The 23,242-nt window shown below is 39.8% G+C and overlaps 7 protein-coding genes across 7 annotated transcripts; 5 read left to right on the top strand and 2 right to left on the bottom strand.

Annotated features, from left to right (window-relative positions):
- Window positions 1–360: 360 nt before the first annotated feature.
- Window positions 361–1,296, top strand: PCOAH_00054440 (Variable surface protein Vir7-like protein; the record flags this gene model as incomplete). Its single annotated transcript, XM_020062224.1, has 2 exons — window positions 361–390; window positions 508–1,296. The coding sequence occupies 2 exons, from the start codon at window positions 361–363 to the stop codon at window positions 1,294–1,296; spliced, it is 819 nt and encodes a 272-aa protein (XP_019917660.1).
- A 1,879-nt stretch (window positions 1,297–3,175) lies between these two features.
- Window positions 3,176–4,660, bottom strand: PCOAH_00054450 (KIR protein; the record flags this gene model as incomplete). The annotated part of the gene is made up of 3 exons (XM_020062225.1): window positions 3,176–3,436; window positions 3,666–4,448; window positions 4,652–4,660. The coding sequence occupies 3 exons, from the start codon at window positions 4,658–4,660 to the stop codon at window positions 3,176–3,178; spliced, it is 1,053 nt and encodes a 350-aa protein (XP_019917540.1).
- A 1,825-nt stretch (window positions 4,661–6,485) lies between these two features.
- Window positions 6,486–8,325, top strand: PCOAH_00054460 (KIR protein; the record flags this gene model as incomplete). The annotated part of the gene is made up of 3 exons (XM_020062226.1): window positions 6,486–6,509; window positions 6,629–7,333; window positions 7,510–8,325. The coding sequence occupies 3 exons, from the start codon at window positions 6,486–6,488 to the stop codon at window positions 8,323–8,325; spliced, it is 1,545 nt and encodes a 514-aa protein (XP_019917846.1).
- Window positions 8,326–9,835: 1,510 nt separating this feature from the next.
- Window positions 9,836–15,139, top strand: PCOAH_00054470 (Uncharacterized protein; the record flags this gene model as incomplete). The annotated part of the gene is made up of 3 exons (XM_020062227.1): window positions 9,836–13,055; window positions 13,273–14,776; window positions 15,046–15,139. The coding sequence occupies 3 exons, from the start codon at window positions 9,836–9,838 to the stop codon at window positions 15,137–15,139; spliced, it is 4,818 nt and encodes a 1,605-aa protein (XP_019917727.1).
- Window positions 15,140–15,989: 850 nt separating this feature from the next.
- PCOAH_00054480 (Pre-mRNA branch site protein p14) lies at window positions 15,990–16,555 on the top strand (the record flags this gene model as incomplete). Its single annotated transcript, XM_020062228.1, has 2 exons — window positions 15,990–16,045; window positions 16,279–16,555. The coding sequence occupies 2 exons, from the start codon at window positions 15,990–15,992 to the stop codon at window positions 16,553–16,555; spliced, it is 333 nt and encodes a 110-aa protein (XP_019917479.1).
- A 544-nt stretch (window positions 16,556–17,099) lies between these two features.
- Window positions 17,100–18,068, bottom strand: PCOAH_00054490 (Uncharacterized protein; the record flags this gene model as incomplete). The annotated part of the gene is made up of 1 exon (XM_020062229.1): window positions 17,100–18,068. One exon carries the CDS (start codon window positions 18,066–18,068, stop codon window positions 17,100–17,102), a length of 969 nt encoding a protein of 322 aa, XP_019917785.1.
- Window positions 18,069–19,354: 1,286 nt separating this feature from the next.
- PCOAH_00054500 (Uncharacterized protein) lies at window positions 19,355–22,948 on the top strand (the record flags this gene model as incomplete). The annotated part of the gene is made up of 1 exon (XM_020062230.1): window positions 19,355–22,948. The coding sequence occupies one exon, from the start codon at window positions 19,355–19,357 to the stop codon at window positions 22,946–22,948; it is 3,594 nt and encodes a 1,197-aa protein (XP_019917716.1).
- Window positions 22,949–23,242: the final 294 nt, after the last annotated feature.

Here is a 23,242-nt window from a genome sequence, read left to right on the forward strand (position 1 = left end):
CAGAAGTCGGTGTAAGTAATAATATAGTATTCTGAGTATTTCCGTATCATCCAATAATGCAGTGAATGAAGAACATATGAAAGTCCTACTTCTTTCCTTCTATTTCGTTGTTTCAGTATATTTCATCCTACTTTTTGCTTATATATGTGAATAATGATTTTGATAAATGTGTATGCGTTATTATTACTTAAAGATTTTACAATGTATGTACAATTTGGGGGGAAATAAAAATTTCATATTTACAATTATAAAACCACAAGGGAACTCACATATTCCTTCTGTATGATTACATATGGAGGAACATGTTTTAACAGAAATTTCATTCTACATATACAAGGAAAATATACACATACATAAATCATGGCAGCCGGGAAAGGGGAACCGTTGACTGTATATTTTCTCCGTGCAGAGTGGACATATGTATACTATACATATAAGGTCCTATTCACAATATAAAGAAAATGGGGAAATGTACGAACACATATATTCCTCTACTTTTACTTATAGGAGAACAATTTGGGCAGATTACCTTCACAGTCAGCGTATAATGAACTCGGTGGGCAGACAGGTGCTTGTAGTTCCACTCTAGATGATCGACTTCTACGAAGGGAAGAAAGAAAATTGGAGGAGGCATTAACAAATTATGAAAATGTTAAGGTCTTTGTCGATGAAATTGTAGGAGCCTGGTGTTTCATACATAAAACGAAGAAAGTCTCTGACCCTACTGATCCATGGTGTTATTGGTTCTATTATTGGTTAGGGAATACAGCCCTCCAAGTATCGGGCAAAATTTTCCTTTCAGATTTCATGAATACAGTTTATAATGCATTGGAAAAGGTAGATGTTACGCATAAATGTGAAAAAATAGGTGAACACATTAGCAAAATCGATTTCAACCAAATAAGGACAGTATATGAATACTACAGGGATTTTGAAGCCATACGAGCACAGTTAAGTGGAAGTGGGTACCAATGTGACGAGAAATATGAAGAACATCTGCAAGATATTCTTAAATCTTATGAGCCTGTGCATACGAAATGTAACGGAGGAGTTTATGGGGAACACTGTAAGGAATTCCAAGACATGTTCACGGACGACAAATATAGGGACCTACTGCTCCCGAAGAACCGTACTGTAGTAACTGTATCAAAGTCCATGGAACAACTTCCTGCTTCCAGTACAGCAAATACAGCACTTTCTACTGCCATCGTCCCTTCCACAGTTGCAACACTACTAGGATTACCAGCAGTTGGTTTCCTTCTATATAAAGTGAGTATCATGAAATTTGAAATGTAAAAATTGATGTTTGTTAATATTTACTTCTATGGACTGAATAAATAAATACTAAAGTGTACACTGTTTTATATATTCATATGTAATACATGCGTACACTATTCACATACATTATTCTTTTTTGCTAGCACAATCTTCTACCTTCCTGGATAAGCAGAACCTTCTTTGGAAGGAACAACAACAATAAAAGAGCAAGAAGAAGGGGAAGGAGGTCCGTCGGACACAACTTCGATACGCTTACGGAATACACAACAACAGAAGGTGCCTCAACAATTGCTTCTACAATAGGCTCCACAACAGACAATTTTACCATATATAATGAACGACGATCACGACACTCACCACCACGACCACCACGACCACCACCTGGCCGAAGAACAACAAATAATAGTGCAGGCGGTAGTCAGAATATAGGTTATCAAAATATGTAACATTAAATACACTGCTTCCCTTGGGGGGGAGGAATATAAATAATCATAGGGTTCATACAGTGTAAAAGAGGGCACAATGGCATTCCCCCTGTTTTTTTTTTTTTTTTTTTTTTTCTTTATTCACATTTAGTGTTCTCACCAAATATCAAAGAAAGCAAAGCAGCAGCAGCATATAGGAACTGTGTCCTTCTCACTGGTCGTGTACCCTTCCGCCTTTTTTTTTTCCTTTTTTTTTCTTCCTCTTTTTTGTTATTTTTTTTTTCAAAAAAAAATTTTTCCTTCATTTTTCTTCTTTCTTCTTTTTTTTTTCTTTCCTGTATTCACACTTTAGATGTATACGCCTACCTAAACAGCTAAATACCACGCCACATTATTCATTTTATACCCAAGAACCTTAACCTTAAGTGTGAAACCTTACACTCTAAATGCGAAAATCCTACACCATAAAACCGGAACTTTACACCTTAAGTGTGAAATCCTACGCACACCCTAAAATGCGAAATCCTACACGCACCCACACTGATTCATTCACCCTTATTTTTATTTTAGTTTTCTTTTTATATCCTTCTTTTTCCTTCTTTTTCCTTCTTTTTCCTTCTTTTTCCTTCTTTTTCCTTCTTTTCTTCTAATATTAATTGGTTTTTTTTTTTTTTTCCATCACCTGGTAATTTTTCTCGCGTATCCTCAATTTCCTCGGAGGGCGCGCATAAGACCACAAAAAACAAAAATACGGATAAATTTTATGAATGTGTTCCACCACGTATGTTGGACTTCCTTTTTTTTTTGGGGGGGGGACAATTTTTTCTGTGTGACAAATTTATATTAGGGGAATTTTCTTTGGACAATTCTTTTTGACTAATATTATACCTAAATTACATTAAGAAAAAGGGAAAGGACGCAACTTTCTTCTTCCTTTCTATGTTAACATTATTATTCCGATTTCATATGAATTGCATCTGAAAGGTGTGTAACATAGAAGAAAGGGAGCGAACCACTGCGGACCCTCGCGGAAACCTTCACGCGAACCTCCGCGCACAATTTGGAGGAGCACCTTTTCTCAAATATGTCCATAATTGGAATTATGTAAGAGAGAAAGAAAATAAATTATTAAAATAGAAAAAATTATAGAGATAAAAATTTATAACGAAATAAATGAACACTGTAAATATTAAATAAAAAAGTTGGAAACAAATAGAAATGAATTAAAAAGGATTTACCAACAAGTCAGTTAAGTGGAAAATTTAACAAGCCAATATAGTAAAAAAGTTTTCTTTGACATTTGCTGATTACACATTAGTGTGAATACTTTAGTACAATGAAAAAGATAAAATAAAAAAAAATAGGAAAGAAAGGTCATTCTGCTCCTTTCCTTACACTGTATATATAAACTATATATAAACTGTGTGCACGGTTATTTATGCCTCCTCGGAAAGGAACATTACATTCAGATGTTACAGGTTTTGATAACCTATATTTGGACGACCTGGTGCATTATTTGTTCTCCCAGTAGACTGTCTTGTGGACGGTGTAGTGTACACGCCAGAGCGCACTGTGGAATTTTCGGCTAGATCCGTTGGACCTATTGTGGAAGTGTCCGTTGAGTCGAACGTTGAGCTGTCTTCTGTCAACGTATCACGGTTTCGTGCGGTAGACCTTTTCTTTCTGCTTCTTCCATTAGAATTGTTACCAAACCAAGAGGGTAGAAGTTTATACTGAGAAGGAAGGGAGGGGCAAAAAGGGTGTAAGATTTCGTATCTAGGGTTCCGGTTTTAGGGATAAAAGGGGGGGAAATTTGAAAGGGTTAAGAAACAAAGGAGGTCTAAGGAAATGTGAAAGAGTCTAAGGGAGGAGGAAGGAGGGTTGTTAGGTGGGTTGTTAGGGGTGTATATTAGTTATACTGTTAATACTTAAGTTCTTTTTTTTTTTTATATCTACTATTACTTTATATAGGAAGAAAGGAACTGTCGTCGCTGCTAAGGTGCCAAGTATAGAGGAGATGGAAGAGGTGGTGGTGGCATTGCGGACGGCTTCTTCTACTGCTGCAGAGGTTGCTTTTGCTGCCTCCGTTGTACGTTTCTGTGCAGCCTGTAATCCGTGGTTCACTCCTTGTAATGCCTGATTAATTTTATTCCTATTTTTATTCCAAAATTCTGTACAGTACTTATCACTTCCGTTGGTTCCACAATGTGTTTGCACAGCTTCATATGCTTCATCGATTTCCCCTATGTATTTCGCACATATCTTCGTACCTTCAGACCCACTAATTTCTAGCAATGTTTGTACTATGTTACCATCATACCAAAAGTCGAATAATTTTTTTCTACTGTTGAAGATGTCTCTGTCAACGTGTCCACTATCATCACAGGGAAGTTCACATCCTCCTGGCTTATAGTTATCCTTTATTCTTCTGCAAATAACACTCATGGCAGCTCGAAAAGTGCCACTTCCCCCATTACTGTTAGATAGTTTGTCCCCTATCCAATAATAAAAAAAATGGCGTGCTGTACATTCCAGTGATTTTTTATCTCCATTTTTGTATATGTTGTATATATGGGCTAATGCGTGCTCCACTTGATCCCGATCAATACTATTCGGGAACTTCTGTGCCAATTGATATTGACTTATTTCATCGGAGCAGCCATTTCCACTTGCACAGTCCACCTGGCTGCTCTTGAATTCATGATAGAAATCAAACTCTGAAGGTAACCCCTGTAGAGATGGTACCTACAAATATGTAGTGGGAGAAAAGAAGAGGGGTGGAATATATATATATGTATGTAGACATACAGGAAGGGGGTCGTATATTTTTTTTTAATTTTCCCTAAATTTTTTTTAATTTTTTTTTTTATTCCTTTATTTTTCTTCAATTTCCTTTTTAAACTTTTTAATTCTTGTTTTCTTCCTCCTCCTTTAATATTGCCCCTTACCGATGACATTGTTATTATGTATTCTTCCTATATAGTAAATTTGTGTTAAAATGTGTTGTTTATATATTAGGTACGTAAGGGTGTAAGCACTATATGCTTATTTATGTTGAGTGTGTGATTATTGATGAATACCGAACTTTTTATTTTTTCCTCAGTAATATATATATGTTGTTTAATTTTCGGATGCTAGCGGTAACAGATTATATATATGGACAAATATATGTGACATAAAGGAAAAAATTATATACGAAATTATTTATGGAAGGAAGAGAAGAGAAGAAAAGAAACCACACACACATATATATAACTATATATATACCACTATATATATACATATATATATGTATGTGTTTTCACATAATAGTGCTTCATTTATTACACTCTTCCCCCTATTTATGATCATTGAGGAGTAATAATAATTTTATTGTTATTTTATTTTTTTTTTCTTCACTCCTTTTTTGGGTGATAAGTGTATTATGAGGGAGTTACTCATACAGCAGGTGTATGATGCTAACTGAGGTATCCACTCCCCCCTTTTTAAGTGCATATTACATTCGTTCTCTATTTTTTGTATACTACTTCTCTCTGTTTTTTTTCCTTCCATTCGGTGAGTCCATTACGAAGGAACTCATTTTCACATATATGTGTGTGTGTGGATTATGTGCACATACTCCCTGTGCTATATAAGCTACTTCACTCTCCGCCCTAATGTACACATGCCATGAACACATGAAATATTTGCAATATATCCATCGGATGCATGGTAATAGAAGGTGTAAAGTGAATTCTAAGATTTAATATTGATTAAAGAGAATAAAAGGGGTACCTCAGATAATATAATATATTTGTTCTGTTGAACTTACCTGTAGTGTAATTATTAAAGAAGAAGGAATAAAGGGGGAGGAAGAAAGGAAAGGAAGAATGGGTGCAAAATTATTATAACAACAAACCGATCATACAGGGATGGAATAGGAGAAGGGGCTGCTTCACAGCCCACTACTACAGGAATGTGCACAACAAAATTTCACTTTTGAACAGGAACCATTTTCACCCTCTTTTGAACAAAAATATGAGGATATATCACTGCACTATACTTTTTTTTTGTATTTGTATTATATTTGGTATTGTGAATACACATATTGTGAAGTGCACCTATTGTGAATATACACATACCTTTTTTCACTGAATGTGGATAAATGAATGAATGTGCACATTAAGGAGAGGGTAAAGGGAAGAGTGCTCTTTGTATATATAATCAATACTATACGTGTGAGCAATTTTAAGCTAACTTCTTTAAAATAACAGTAGAGCATGAATCAATAGTATATATGTGAAATTTTTCGTCCAGGAGAAAAATATGCTTATATACAGAATAGGAGAGAAATATACAAATAATAATATCATATTCCCAAACGAATATATACACATACGATACAATACACAGAATGTGTGCACTTAAGAATGTGCACGCAAAAGTAGAATACATGAATAGAAAAAATGCATGAAAAAAAGGGGAGTTCATAAAAAATTTCACATCCCTTCATTACTCCTCCATTTACTGTTCCTTTATTTCTATTCTTGCATGAACTACATGCATATAAACATTTGATACATGTGAATATGGTATATTACTATTATTATTCAAAAATTAGGAGGAATCTGTTTATTTACTTAAAAAAAAGGGAAGGTAAAAATCCCTATATTCACCCATAATAATTGTAGAACAAGTGGAAGATCTCAAATATATTTATGTTCTGCATAAGCATATATATGAAGAAAATACAACCTCTAATATAAACTTATTATTTATATAAGAAGAATATACACCTAAACAATGGCACCAACAGGGACAACAACAGTAGAGGTCCGTTTTCATGTTCCACATGAATAATTCGGGAGTGTGCATACCAAGTTTTATGCATAATATAATATTTTGAGTAAGGACACACGCATATATTTTTCTAATTATATTTTCAGGAACAAATTTTAAAGAAGTTACAGTCCTATAATTTGTTCTATGGAACCTTCAATAACGGTTTGGACGACTGTAGTGACAAGGGTGCCAAGGCTGAACAGTTGAGGGCTGCATTGAATGGCAATTTCTCACAATGTCAAAAAATTATTGACGATGCTAAAAAAATCGCGGGCGCATACTGTTCCGCATGTTTCATGAATAGCACCCAGTACTACAAGAATGAACCCTGTTATTTTTTTTATTATTGGTTGGGAGAGTTATTCTTCAAGCATCGGAGTAAAGAAGACTTAGATAATTTCTTAGAAATAGTTTACAGAACAATGAGAAATGTTCCCGATAGTAAGAAGTGTAATATTAAGTACAAAGATGAGAACAAGCATATTTTCGAGCAGAAGAGGAAAGTACATATTTTCTCCAGTGACTATGGAACCATACAGAGACTTGTAGGAAACTGTAAGCCTACAGATTGTTCAGAGTATTTAAAGTATCTACAGGATATTAAAGCAGCATGTAAGCTTGTGAGTGTAGGTTGCGATGGAAGTGGGCATGAAAGTGGTGAATACTGTAACGATTATAATGAAAAATATAAGAACTACTGTGATAAGAACCTACAGGAACTGATAGATCTATGTATTGAGCGCAAACAACGCAAACCAAATCCTAATCCAAATCAGGCGGGCAGTTCAGGCAGTTTTTCCGATAGTGAGGTAAGTGGTGTGTGAATGTTTGCGGGGAAAAAGAGGGGAAAAGAAGAGCACTGAGTAGGTTGCTCCTTTTTTTTCTTCTATTGCGCGTATAGGTCAATGTCTACATGTAATATTTTTATCCATCATCATACCATGACAATGTGGAAAGATATCTATTTTACTCATTACACTTATAGGAGGATGATTTGGATGATTTCCCTTCAAAATTAGGGTACAGCAGATTCAACGGGCAAGTAAAGTATACTGTGGAAAATATACCTGAGTGTAACGAGGAAACGGTAAAGGCTAATTTAAACAACGCATTAGACAAGTATGCAAGTATTAAGGAAGATATTGATAAGATTGCAAAAGCTTGGTGTTATACAGTTAAGGGGAGAGCAGGAGAAGAACTGAATAATGATTTATATTACCTCTTCTATTATTGGCTAGGAGGTATAGTGTGGAAGAAGGGCGAAAGTAATACCTTCCCAGTAGTTATGAATGCCATTTATTCTGCATTGTGGGGGGTGCTTCATAAAATTAGTGCTACACCTATGTGCACTAATATTGACCAAGGTAAGTTCAACCAAATGAAAAAAGTATTCAATTACTACTATGACTATTCAACTATAACAGAGTGCATAGAAAGTTCCCCGGCGTCAGGACCCAATTGTACTGACAAATATTCAGATTATCTGGACAAAGCTGATGCTGCATATGGGGGAATGGAGAAATATTGTGGACCAGGTAATAATTTAAATAGGACATGTTGTACTTATTTTAAGAAAATTTCCAATCAGAGTGATGGCAACAGTATTCTCAAGCCATTAGAATTGAAATCTAAATTAGAACCTTTAAGAAGGGAGCGTTCTCTCGAATTAGGTCCATTACCTACAGCAGATGGGGCAACCTCCTCTGGAGGCGCCACCCCAGCCATCATCTCCTCCACAGCTGCACTAATAGGTTTACCAATGGCTGCTTTCTTTCTGTACAAAGTAATTAGCACAATATGAACACATTTAAAATATTAATAATCTCACTTATTAATATTTTTCCCTTTTGTTAAACAATGAACATAGGAGGTTGTTTTATATATATAGTACATATTCCTACACTTCCTTCCCCTTTCCTTCTCTTTCTTTTCTTTTCTTTATTAGCATAATCTTTTACCTTCCTGGATAAGCAACTCCTTCGTAAATAATAATAAAAGAAGAAAAAGAGCTACCGCAGGGCGCAACTTCGACAATTTCACAGAAACGTCAACAGATTACACAACAACTGAATCAACAATAGGTTCCACACTATATTCAGCAGAGAACTCAACAGTAGAATCAATAGATGCACCTACCATATACAGAAGACCACGCAGAGGAAGAAGAACAAATAATACACGAGGCCACCAAAATATAGGTTATCAGAATATGTAGCATTAAATGGATGGGTGCCCCCCTGGGGGCGATATAAATAACCACAACATCCATGCAGTGTAAAAGGGTAAAATGACATTCCGCCTTTTTTTTTTTTTTTTTTTAACGATTGTGTTAACTCTGCCCCCCATATTCTTTTTTGCTTTTCTTCGCCTTGCGTTATGCTATATGGTATGTTGTGGCATTTCTTTCTTTTTTTTTTTCTTATTTGTTTTTTTTTTCTTTAATTTTTTGGTAATTTTTCTTGCGCATCCTCAATTTCCTCATGGGGGGCACGCACAAATGACCCCGCGGCAAGGAGGAAGTAAGGACAAATTTTATGAGAATGTATTCCAAAGCGTATGATAGACTTTTTCTTTTTTTTTTTTTTTAAAGAAGCTCGCGGTGTGTTGCGACAGGGGAAATGAAAAAAAAAGAAGAAAAAAAAGTTTTAGGATTCCGGGTCCCAGGTTTTAGGGTGTAAGAACAGCAATGTGACCTGTTATTTAGCTTTTTCAGGATGGAAAGACAACAATGTGGTCTGAAGTTTAGCTGTTTTAGGGTGTAAGAATAACAATGTGGCCTGGTTTTTATCTGTTTCAGGATGTAGGAACAATAATGTGGCCTGATTTTTTAGTTGATTAGGGAGGGGTATACATCTAAGGTGTGCACACAGAAAAAATGAAAGGAGGAAAAACAGGAAAAAAAAAAAAAAAAAAAATGAATAAAAAAAAATAAGAAAAAAAAAAGAAAAAAAAAAGAAAAAAAAAAAGAAAAAAAAAAGAAAAAAAAAGAAAAAGAAACATACGCACTATGTAGTTTATCTGGCTCTGGCGAAGGTGTACAAATGAATACTGCTGGGTGAGTTTGTACACTGTAGCTGATCGATTCTTCCGTTCCGCAGAACCCGTTCTGCCGTGGAGATGACGCTGCGGGGCGCGGCACACGAGGAGGCAGCGCCGGTGAAGCGGTCGCACCGGGGTGGACCATTCACAAATGCGGCCACCGCAAAAATGCTCAACATAAGTTGACTTGCACAAAAGAGTTGAACACAAAGTGCCTGCCCTAAGGTGGCTACCTGCAAAAATCCCCGCCCCAAAGGAACACCCCACGCACAATGCTTGCCTGTGCTAGAAAAATTAATCACATCAAGAAAATCCTATACAGAGAGAAGGTAAGGAGAAATAAAAAAATCAAGTGTCACATCCAGCACGTTCCCTACAGCGATCAGTACAAGGAAACGGTAACCCTATCATACAAAAGGGGGACGCTCACACAGGTGATTGAATATGCAGAAAAGGAAAGAGCCCCTTCCCTCTTCACTGATTATGTGGAGACGCGCACAAAAGAGAGAAGTCATTTTTTACCACCTCGAAAGGGGAATCACCTAAGTGTGCTTCCTCCTAAGAATGGTGTTGCCTGGGTCGACGCCACACCCAATGGGGGGCATCGTGAAGAGGGATACACGAATGGTGAGGGGAGGAAGAACCGAAACGTCGGGACCGTCCCCCATGAATCACTCAGCAGCACGTCCCCACAAGGCAGCCCAATCATCCCCCACACGAGGATACATAACACCGCGGTGATAAAAAAATATCAAGACGAACAAGGAAAAAAAAGAAAGGAACTAAGCGAACTAAACGAATGGAACGAACAGGGCAAACGGAACAGGCTGGTGATCCAGTACCATGTGGGGAGCATAAAAGGCGTAATGACCATTTTGGACAAGTGCCAAGCGTACAACTATAAGAATGGTAACCTACTGGAGGATGTTTGTGAATCCATCCCCTCGCTCGGTCTGCAAGGCACAAGCATAAAGAACCTCCTCAGCATTCTACATGCCTTCATTAAATTAAATTATTTCAATGAGGGATATTTCAACTATATGTTTCTGCGTCTTCTAAATGAGCACTCTTTGAGCAACTCCGATTTGATATCCCTCCTGTTCATTCTGTCCAATGTAGAAAAGCTGAACGCCTTGAGTTGTGCCCTCCTCTACAAAGTAAATTTTATGCTGCTCCATAGGATACACTCCCTCTCCCTACACCAGCTGCATAATGTGTTGAATGCCTACCTGAAGATGTCCAGGCGGCTGTCAGCTCGGGCAGAATTTCAACGGGGAAGTACACACCAGGTGACAAAGACGGATGAACGAGGTGGTCCAAAGATCAATTCAACAAATTTTGAGCTCTTTTACAAGCTAAGATTTGACGAGGCCACCCAACCGGGGGAACCTGCCCAACCGAGCAACCACCGCAACTGCATCCACCTCATATTCCGCCTCATTGAAATTTTGAGGAAGAAAAATATCCCCATGGAAAAGCTGAGCAAATTCATAACCCTACAGGATTGCCTTAACAAACCTTTCATCACCCACTTGAAGAAAGAAATAGGACTCCTCTTTGTGAAAAAATTAAAATCTGAATACATCCTTTTTAACCGACTGGAGAGGAAGCGTCTGTATGGATTGAGGGATTCCATTTTAGGATCCCCCAAAGGAGGGGGTTCCAATGGGGAGGAAAGCGTGGCACGAAAGGGAACCCCCCAGTGGCATTCCCACAGGGATGAGAAGTTTCAAATGGGGATCCACTTAAGGGAGCGCGAACTGAATTCTGCTAGTACCTCCCTTCAGCAAAAGGGGGGGCACACAGGGTCGGCGGCTATTCAGTTGAAGCTGATAAAGAGGATGAAGAGGCAGCTGGAAGCCCGTCTGCTCGTACCTCTGATCCGATTGTGTGACATCCGCGATGGGAATCTCCACACAGGTGATAATAACGATGGGGATGGCCTCCCAAGAGACCGCCGTAGTGGTCATCTGGATTGTACCTACCCGTGGAAGAACCCCCCCCTGGACTTCCTTCTCCATTGCTACAAACACCTACCCCTACAGTTCGATGAAAAAAGTCTGGTGGTCACCCTGAGCTGCTTCTCCCAGAGAAGACAAACACAAACTGATGAAGTGCTTCACATGCTAATGAACCTCATGGAAAAAAAAATAAATAAATTTACTCCAGAACAAATAGTGGACATGATGAGGAGTATCTCCAACCTGAGAGATGAAAGAATACCAAATGGCTCTCTGAATTTTTTAATTAGATTTCTCTTTAACAGGAATGGAATTATTTACCTGAAGGATGAACACATATGTAGTCTCCTAAATGTGATTGAAAAAAAAAAAAAATTCATTAATGAAGATGGGATTCATTATATAAGTCACTTTGTCGTCAACCATAAACCATCTTTTAAGAATGTGAAAAATATGTTTTCCTACTTTTCCTTCCATTTTCATTTTAACAAATTTGATAACCACTTCTTAAGTGCACTTTATTGTTCCTTCCTCAGTGGAAACACTGGTACGAACCTATTCGAGCTGGATCATCTCAATCGAGTTTTATCGTCCACTTTGGTAATTCCCACCAGTTGGAAATATCAAAAAAGAGTCTTCCAAAAAATTGACACTTGTCTGTTGTCCACTTTGAGGAGAATGAACCGTCCGGACTACTTCCCCCGTCTGAGGGACCTCTCTGATGTGGTCCAACTTATTTCCCACATGAACAGCTCCATGACTAGCGAGGTTTACAAAGCGTACGAGGGTGAAATAAAAGAAATGCGGCGGAATAAATATTCCCCTCGGGATGACATCACAAATTGGGCATGCGCAACGACGAATGGCGCAAATAGACAAGTCAGAAAAGGTAAGTCTACAAAGATTGCAACACACAAGGATGGAAAAAAAAAAAAAAAATTGCAATTTTATTACGCACACAATTCGTACAATGAAGTGTACCTCATGACGTCATCCTTCAATTTAAGAATCTTCATTTTGATCAAAAAAATTGTCCAAAAGGTGTTAAATGGTAGGGGATGTGCTAACCTGCACAGTGAAGAGATCGCTCTCCTTATAAAGGCAGTAACAAATCTCTACGAACTGCAAAAAAAAATCACAAAGATGAACAAAACATACACCTATTTTTACGTTGCAACAAAGTGGAGATGCAAAAAAAACAAAACTGTAAACACGTATTTTTTAAAAATAATTAACCAAATTAACAAAGAAATTCTCCAATTTGTGTGCAAAATGGACCAGAAAAGGATCTTTCTCTGTAACGTTCACATGCTAAGGAGTAACTACCTGTTTGAGCCGCTAATGAAGGAGCAACTCGTTCTGTCCCATCTTCAACAAAGTGTACTCCGAATGGGGAACAAACCAGTCAGCATAGGCACTGCCGTTCTTTTCTTTAATTTTTTGAGTTCATACAAAATTGACGAAATGGTGTTGTCCAGCAGCGGTGTACACTTGAAGGATGTGTTGCACAGTCCAGTTGTGCCGCGAGCAGGTAAAAAAAGGCGTGTCCAACTAGCTAACCTAGCTAGCTAAAAAATTTTTTTTTTTTTTTCAGCTTTTCGCTTGCACGGTTCATGCATTTTCGTTCTGGGGCAACGAACTGGTAGTGCATACCATTCCTGCGTGTGCAGTTTTGCAGAATGCCACTAGTGCCCCATCACAGTGTCATTGTTATGCAATCGTCATGTCATCGTTATGCCCCCCCGCAGGCTTCGAAGAACTGGAGAGGACTCTCCTAAAGGCCTTCCTGGTTAGCCAACAAATGGAATGTCCGAACCGAAAAAGAGAAATGCTGTTTGCACACATGTACAGTGAAAAGAAGAGACCAAAGTCAAGCATAAAAAACGCCATCAAGCATTTCTTTTTAACGTATAAATTCACAAATTGGGAATATTTAAAAAAGTACCAACAGGAAAGGAAAATCTACATAAATAAAATTTCTAACAATCTGGAGAAAAAAATGTTAAAAAGGAAAATAAAAAAAATGGACGATCTGGTTAAGCAGAATGGCAGCTTTAAGCATATGAATAAGTACAACAAATTTTTGATTTGCAAATTTACCTCAAAATGGAAGAAGAAAAAAAAATATTTAGTCCTTAAAAGCACCATTAATTCGTCCTATGTGGACGCAAATGATATGATCGAGTTGTTGTTCAGCTCAGTTGTTATGTCCATTAGACATCTTGTCAATCACCCTAAGGGGAGTTTCCCCCGCGCACGCGAACATCCCCCCTGTGAACCCCCCATGTATGAATACCCCAAATGTGTAACATTCCTGCTAAAAAAAATGATTGTCTTGAAAAAACCCAAAATCGTTAACATCACATACCCTCTCTACTTTAAACTCCGTCTCTGTGTTGAGGCCATCAAATGGGTGTATCCCAAGCTGATGAAAAATTATGGGCACATATTAATGTACTGGAAGAAAGTGATAGGCGCACATTTGGGGGGCGAGAAGACCTTTAAAAATTACTTCGACTATGCGCAGAGGGGGAACCATGCGTTGAGCGCATCCCATATGTTAGCAAACGGGAGTGATTGGGGCAGCGCCCCCCACGTGATAACCCCTTCAAACGGGCAGACGCAGCAAAGCCTCACGAACCACGCAAACAATGCCTTCCAAAAATTTCTAACCTACCCCTGCATTTCGCAAACCAATTACAAATATAAATTAAAAAGTAAAAAAAGCTACTCCCTCGAGAATTCTCTTTACTTTAAAAATTCGAAATGTTACAAAAACATAGTCTTTCACGACATGCACGAGCATGTGAGCTACCTCCAAAACATCTCTCATCGGCTGTACATTAATTTTGCGCACTTAAAGAGAAGACTACTACGGCGAAGTAACAACCAGGCGGGACAAAAAAGAAAAAGAAAAAAAAAAAACTATAAAAGTTTAAGGCAGTTAAACCATAATTGTGCCAAACGAAATAGCATACTGTACAAATGCCCCTTCAACATAGTTGACGTAAAAAAAGTGGAAATGTTTCATAGTCATCTGGTCAGAGTAGACGTCGCCAAACGTAACGGTACCGGTAACATACGCACGTTTTTTGTCTTTCCCTATGCTCCCTTTAACCTAAACACAGTCGTAAAAAATGGGACAAGCGAAGATAACACGTTGCAGTTGTGCGAATCCACATTTTGCAAACGTGAATTATTTTTAACTTTATTTTTGATGAAGGTGGAATTGGCGAAGCACATCCAGACAGAGTAATAGCTACAAAAAAAGTTATGTGCTGATGGGAATGTGCCCTTTTTTTTTTTTTTTTTTTGCTGAAGCGGATGTGACAACTACAGGGCATCGCCCGTGTGTATGGGGGGGAGTAAAAATTGTGTTTTCCTCTCCTCCTTCATCTCGTTAATAAATGTCGACCGCAGTCTTCCCCACATGCATTTCTATGTGAAGCGTAGCCGATTGGCTACTTAACCAGATAGCCATCTCTTCATAGCTCTTTTTATTCATATTTTTCCCTTTTCAGGATAAACATTGTGCCCGTGGCTACGGACAAACTGAACGTCATCCGCAACAGAAAGCAGCTTCATTTGTACTTATCAGCAAAACTGTTGTGCTGAAGGAAAGGGAAATTTGCAAAGCAGAAAGATGTGCCAAGTTTGTTTAGTACCATATAAATTTTTTTTTTTTTTTTTTTTTAATTTATCCTTTGATATGTTTAACCCAATGGCAACGCCACAGCGCTGTCTCATTTGTGAGAGCGTACCCACATGAGTGATAAATAAATAGTTGTGTTTTCCGGTTTCCTTTTCGTAGCCGAATGGAAGGAAGCGGTTACCGCTTTTCTCTGGAGCAGCAAACGCACCATTCTCCGCACAAATGGCACGCACGTAAGTGGAATACATTGCTTTATGTTGCATTTGCTCCGTTTGCCGCGTTTGCTGCATTTATTTTTTTTTCCCGCGAACGACTCGACATCCCAGAGCACATATCTATTTGCTTAATTTGTTTCATACAAAGTGGCCCCACAGGGAAGCACATAAAACAAATCATATACGTAGCGTAATGCGCAGCGTACTGAATTGCATACTGATTCCGGTTCTTCGGGCAATCTTCCCTTTTTAACAATTTCTTATGGGCGCGCAAAACGCGGATATAGCTAGCTGCGCATAGCCTGTTCTTTTTTCCCTCTTGGGACATTCACAAAAAAATAATGCCTCCCTTTTTTTACGACCACTAGCGGAGTACCTATCGTCAAATCGTTTTGTTAAAAGATTCGCGGCTTCCATGCCATACATATATTTTTTCATGTTCATATTTTATGCATCCCTGCTGTGGTCATCGTGATTTTTTTTTTTTTTTTTTCCGAAAAGGGACGCGACGCATTTTAGTTTCCCCCTTCGTTAGCCCTTAAGAATTGCTTGCCCTCACAGTATATACATGTATGCATAACGTGACGCCTCCCCATCAATGTCTAGAAGAAGCATACGTTTGCCCGCGGAGGTCAGTAGGATCCTTTACGTCAGGTGAGGGGATTTTACCACTTGAGAGAGAGAACAAAAGGGGGACCCTCACAGTTGTGAGAAAGGTTCCCACCTGTTAGCGGCAGTGAAAAAAAAAAAAATACATTCCTATATATACGTACATGTATAACTGTAATGGCCATTTGAGTGATCTTTCCTGTGGTTCAATGTAATCACCACCCCTGACCACCGCACTGTTTCCCATCATGCATTAAACCACGTTTCCCCCCTTGCAGAAACCTGCCTTACAAAATATCGGCCGATGAACTGTATGACATTTTTGGAAAGTATGGAACAGTGAGGCAGATACGAAAAGGAAATGCCGAAGGTACCAAGGGAACATCTTTTGTCGTCTACGACGATATTTACGATGCCAAGAATGCCCTGGACCACTTGTCAGGTTTCAATGTGGCCGGGAGGTACCTCGTAGTTTTGTATTACGACCCGGTGAAGGCTCAGAGGAAGAAGGAGCTGCAGGAAAAGTTGAAAAACGAGCAGGAAGGGAAGAAATAGAGGAGGTGAAGAAGTACAAGACGTACGGCAGGGAGAAGGGCTCCCATTTGGCCAACCACAGTAAAATCGAAGAGAGAACCCCCACTTAGGAATTCAAACCTGATGCGAATGGAGGTTCCATGAGCGAAACCGACTCCACATAACGTATCCGTATCTTCCCAATTCACCCCACGCCATTTGGCAGTTGCGTGAAAGCGATTCTACAGAGGTAGACGTGAGACGCAGTTTTGTCAAACTGGTATCTTTTTTAAGTAAAATTTCAGGGGAATAAATTTTCCTAGTGTCACATGTGACACCCATGGCAAGATTGCCACCGCACCCCCTCCCCGGGGCATTTTTTTTTTTTTTTTCCATTTCACGCTATAACGTAAAAATAATTAAAACAATATTTGTTTAAGTTACAATTTGTGAAGAAAATGTTCAGTTGGACAACTTATTGGGGGAAAATGCCCCCCTTGACGTAGTCGATGCGAAAAGCGGTTTGTGTCGTGGTGGCTATGTGTGCATGTAGGGTGAAGCGTTACGAATAAGGGGATCTCTCCCTCTACTTCTTCTTGGATACTTTCTGCTTGGGCTTGTGCAGGTACACGTATCCTCCCTTCATGGTGTACACGTTCATCCGTACTATTCGGTAAAGACGATGGGAAACGGACCCCACGTACTTCTTGTTAAAGCCGTGCACATTAATGATGGTCCCCGTTCTGTCAACGTCGATGCTTACGTGCCTCTTGTGCATGGTTAACACTCGAGTGATATCGATATTCTTTGTTCCAATGCCTAGTCGGACAAACAACTTTTTCACTGTCTTCGTTTTGTACCATTTGTCTTTCTCCTTTCCTCCAGGGCTGTTGCTAACTTCACTATTTTCATTTTCGTTTACACCTCCCTGGGGACTGTTATTCTGCACCGTTTGGACCTCCGTCATGGGAGAATTTTTAAAGGTATAATATTGCTTTGTGTTTCCCCTGTACGTGGGCTTAAAAGGAGTGTAACTGACGTCTTCATAGTAGCACTTGACTCCTTTCCCTGAGAGCACAATTTGGACAGAGTAGCCACAGGAAAGGTCCTTCATTTTATTTTCAATTTTTTTATGTTGGACACTTTTGGCGTTACAGCTAGATATGAGCGCGATGTCCTTTTTTATTTTCCCCTCTTCCTCTATCAGCAAGTGGTAAAACCCCATATTGTAATTTTTGCCAAAAAAGTACGAAGCTCCCAATTTGGACACCCTCCCAGGCCACTTTGTAAAATAAAAATTTTTTTTTTTTAAGAAATTGTTACCCGTATATTTTTCCTCATACTGATGGAGGTTATTCTTTCCTACATTGGAATCACAATTTCCTTCTTTCGAAAAAATGCTGTACCCGTAACTTCCAGAAACTCCGAAATGTCTTTTGAACAGCTCACATAAAGTTCGTTTACGTTCATGTGCACATTCGGCGTATGGTGTCCTTCCATGGGAACCTAAAATGGTGTGGAAAATCGCCCTCTTCTGCAGCAGTTGTGGTATCATTTTGAAAACAGCATTGCGTTTTTTCGGCGGGTGGATATAAACAAATGGGGACTTAAAAAAGTTAGTGATGGGACGGTAACATCATTTCTTCCGTTATTTATTTCGTTTGAAGAGTTTTCCAAAGTTTTTTTTTTTTTTTCCTCCCCCACCAACCCTTTGTCAAAGACCCCAATCACACACATATGCGGTGAGTAGCAGCGGTTGCAAAAATAACCACCTTATGTAGCTACGCTGCACACTTGTTGTACCTTGTTTTGTTAATTCTGCCTTACACATTTGTCCATTCCGTGGTCATTTTGCCGATTTGCTTCTCTTCCAGTGGGGAAGGGCAAAACGGGATGAACACTGCATGATAGGGGGAGACCAATCTTGCGAAAAACATTTCAAAGAAGAAAAAAAAAACTTCAAAAAGGTTATTCCCCCGAAGGGATGATCATACGAGAAAGCTTAGTTAATGTGTGTACCCTCTCTTCGAGTAAACTTCAGAGGTGAACTTATCCTCGTAAAACTCTCCCTTTTAGCTGCATCGTTGTTTCTCCATTTTTTTTTTTTTTTTTTCTAGGTAGCTTTTTCTTTTTTTTCTACAAAAAATTTGCATGACCTGTTCATAATTTTTACGCCACATTGTGTGGTGCATACTGCGCTAGCTATTTTTTTTTTTTTTTTTTTCTCAAAGTTATGAACAAGTTAGAATTTTCTTTTTTTTTTTTTTTTTTTTTCACCGGAGTTATGAGGCAGACGATGTGAAACAATAAATGGTGGTTAATTAATTTTAAGGAGGTTACCAAATTGGTCCATTCCTTTTGCATACTTGTATGAAGATACATGTGTGTACATGACTACATATGCGTTACTTCTCCAGAAAAGTGTGCCAACCTGAGCTTCTTTTTCCCCACGTTGGAAAGAGAACAACTTGAAACACCCCTCCCCCCCTCGGGCCTTGTACAAAACACGTAGTTGCATGAAGAAGACATTTTTTCTTTTTGCAAAAGGGAAGATTTGCATTTAGGCCTTCTTCATACACCTGCACATTTTAAGAAAAAATAAACGCACGTTGATATAGTTAGGGGGCTAAAATCACAACACAATCGTAGCAACCATTTCGGAGGAACAAAAGGACAGACGCCGTATGCAGCCAGGGACGTTTTCACTGTGCTGGCTTTACCGCGCTTTAAGCAGAGTCGAATAGATAAGATCCTCTCGCACACACGCGGGATAACCCCAACGCTGTGTGTGAGTACATACATACCGTGTGTTTATGAAGGACCACACTCAAAAGGGGGACTATGAAAGGTAAAGGCATATCAACCGATGCACCAAAAGAGGAAAGAGCTACCAAAAGGGCCAAAGCGAAGAAAACCACCAAAACCGCAAAAGGAAAAGCACAAGGCAACAAAAAAAGAAAACAAGGAAAGCCACTAAACGGAAAGGAGCCCTCCAGCGACGAAAGCGACGTTTACTTTTACAACGACCTCCGGAGATGGCAAAATAATGTGAAAGTACCAATATGGCTAAAGAAGCCAAAGGACAAAGAATCGATAAACGAATTTTACAAAAATGTCATAAAAAAATTGTTACGTGTAAAAAACAAAATAAGAGCGTACCAAATAGAAGAAGCATACCTTATAGATTGTCTGCGAAAATGTTTGATGGACTTAAATTTAAATTCAATTAGGTCTCTCGATTATGTAAATTACGAAATGTTTAGGAGACCACGTGCAGGTGAGTGCAGCGATTTTCTGAAAAATGATGGAAAGAACGAAGAAAAGGATAAATGTTTTAAGCACACAAAGGGGCAAGGTGACCCAAGGGATGGTCAAGAAGACATGATCCATGAACCCATCCTCAAGGATGACAATTATGCAGATGAGACTACACACATTCGTGCGGACTGCCCAACAGGCAAAGTAACCCCTCCAGCTACAGAAGACATAGACTGCTTAATAGAAAGCTTGAAGAAGGCCCTGTTGGTGGAGCAAAGAGACAAGAAGGAAGATCTAATGAGACGCGTCTTTAACAAGGTAATTATTCCTGGGGCATTTTTCGAAAACAATAACTTCTGCCCAATTTTTATGAACCTGCTGAAGTTGGACATATACAATTCTTGCTGCTTGAGTGGCACAGAGATGGGTCCCAAATTGATGAATCTGATTCAACTTTTGAATAACTTCGATGAGGGGGTGGCGGATGCTGCCAGCACGGGGGAGAAGCAGAAAGGCGTTCCCAGCGCGAGCAATGCTAGTACCCCAAAAGGGGACGCCCAACGGGTTGGTAACCACCACAACGAATCAGAGGAAAACTCATATAGAGAGGATCGCCTCTTTTTCCAAAGCCAAACGTCCCTATTCAAACTATCCCAGTATTGTATAGAAAAGGGCGTTGTGGAGAACCACCAAGTTGCTTCCTTTGATACCATCTACATTTACAGCGGGAAGGAATCCCCATGTGACAGTCACAAGTGCAAACATAAGAAGAAGAAATTACTCTCCCATGGAAATTTAAAATATTCTCTCGACATTACAAAAAAAGAAAACGAATCTTTACATTTTATTAATGAGAAAAGATCTATCTTGGAAAATGATTCTACTCCGAGGAGCATGACCCACCGTGACGGTTCGTATGAGGAGAAACTGAACCATCCCCATGTGAAAAGACAATATGCAGAAGATGGTACACCTGTTAAGGGTAGGAACGAGGATGAAGCTGCTCTGTCTAACGAGAGTGTCACTTCTGTTAAGGCAAAGGAAAGTTCATGTGGGAAAGAGGTGTTCGAAATTTTAAGCCACTCTGATGAGAAGGAAGAACTACAAGATGCAGAAATTGCTCCTGCAGAGAAAGAGGCCCTTTCTTCTGTAGATGTGAGCATAAATGAAACGGAAAAATCGTTTGTCAGCGCGGTGAGCAGCGTGAAAGGGACAAGCAAATTCAATGACGGAGGGAGCTTCCCCAAGTGTCGCACAAGAGAAGGCTCTAAAGAAGGCCCGCTCAATTATTTACAAAACGATTGGCTTAAATTCGATGAGGGAGTAAAGGTAGAAAAACGGGGGGCATTAGACGAGGAGTTCCTGCATGGAGGTGATACCAACGGGTTTGGGACGCCACGAAAGGTAACTCCATCCACAGGTACAGAAAGGATTAGGCTGTATAAAGAGAATGATCCTGAAGAGGGTGACCAAAACGATGAATTACCTCTGCAGGTAGTTCAGTCAGGCACCAACAACACTGAAGGTAACACAAAGCTACGTAAGAGGAAGCTCTCCCCGAGTGGCCACAGTGACCATAGCAGCCCAGACGAAACTCAGTCCTTCAAATTCGACACCTATGAGCTTTTTATGGAAAATGGAAAAATTAAAAAAAATAAAAAAATGGACAGGAGTAACGAATTTGAGGTTGTCCCGAAGGAGGTGAGAAACTCCGCTGGGAAGTCACAGGACAGTAGATGCAACAATTTTACGGGGGCGCAAGTGAGGTTCCAGTTGGAGGGTAGCCCCCTAGATGGGGAGAGCTCTCTCAACAGGAACGACCACATAACATCGTCCATGGAAAAGAACCCACCTACTAGCGCCCTTCCCCCGAGTGGACACTCCCAAGTTTGTCCAGACATCGACATGTCCGTCATCGTAGAAAAGATTAACTACGATGGGAAGAAGGATTCCGGTTCAGATGGAAGGGAAGTTAATCCAATAGAGAAATTTCCCCCCAGCACAACAAGGCCCAAGTGCATCCCAGCCGTTCTGTCTGATTTTTCTGCAGAGAAGAAAGGACCTGCGGAGGAGGAGGATAAGAACCTCAGATCGGTCATAGGACGCTTTTGTGATGATGCTAGTGTAAGTTGCGTTATCGATATGCATGATCTTTTGAAGGGTAATGGTGGTGGGGAGTGCCTCCCTCCCAAAATGGCTTCCCATTCGGAGGTGATCGTTCTGGAGGACAACGATGAGGAGGGGGGTAAGGATAACAGTAGGGAAAGCATCTCCTCCAGGGGTATCCAAGACAGTGCACGCAACTGCGAACGGACACCCTGGATTAATACACCCCGAATAGTTGAAGCAGACGTGAGCATCCCCGCCGAGACACCAAAGACAAGGGAAACAGAAAGCAGGAAAGAACTCTCCATCCTCAACGTCGACCTTAACAAAATGAACAACGTACTGCTGGAGGAACTTATGGAATTCTTTGGACTGAAGAGCAGGAAGCTGTCGAGAAAAACTCTAATCACGGAGTTGACCAGAATACAGAGCTACCTAAATGAACAGTTTGAAAAAATGGCCAAAGAATACCACACCCCGATTTCTATGCAGAAGGATCCTCCCAAGTTGAGGAAAGGTAAATCTATTGAAAAGGATTACCAAACGGAGAGTATCATTTATCGTGACAGGGAAGAAGGGCAGAAGAGTAGAATCTGGACCAACGGGTGCAATAGTAGTGTGAGTCATTCGGTGGGTGCCCTCTTGGGCGATGTGAATGCAGAGGTACAGCGCTTCTTCCAAAATGAGGAGTGGTTCGATGGCGCTTCAGTAAGGGGGGGAAATACCGACCAGGTGAGTACCACCCAGATTATTTCCAACGAGGTGAGTACCACGCAGAAGGGTTCCCATCCCCTGAATGATGATCAAGCCAAATCGCAGGAGGAATATCTAAACCACATGAAAAAAAAAATAAAACAAATGGAATTGAAGTCGCTTTTTGAAAGAATTGATGAGGCCATTGGCGTCAATGAGGTCCTCCACGATCACATACAAAGGGACAGACAAATTGAGTACTCCCTGTTGAAAAAGTATCTAGTAGATTGCAAGCTAAGCGTCAACCGGGAAATTGTAATGTCCTACTGTAAGGACAAGGATATTCAGGTTGTGCTGAAGAAGAAGGCAAAGGCGTGACGTGGAACGAATCAGCGTCTAGCACGCTGCGCCTAGCACCCGCCTTCCAAGGATATGCGTCCAGGCGGGTACCTGTTTTTTTTTTTGTTGTGTGCTCTGTTGAGCGGTAGAGGGGGGGACCCAAACGTGGAGCAAATTTCTCCCCCCTTTTTGGTGCAACCGACTGGAGGTGTGCATTTCGCGGTTCCGTGACGCAGTCCTGCAGTCCCGTTACATCCTCTTCACCCTTTCTGATTAGTCATTTATTATTTTATATTTTTTTTTGTGCCTGCGGGTGTTCACGAATTGTGAATT

Source organism: Plasmodium coatneyi, chromosome 14, assembly GCF_001680005.1.
Source record: "Plasmodium coatneyi strain Hackeri chromosome 14, complete sequence".
In the NCBI taxonomy this organism is placed as follows: Eukaryota; Apicomplexa; class Aconoidasida; order Haemosporida; family Plasmodiidae; genus Plasmodium; species Plasmodium coatneyi.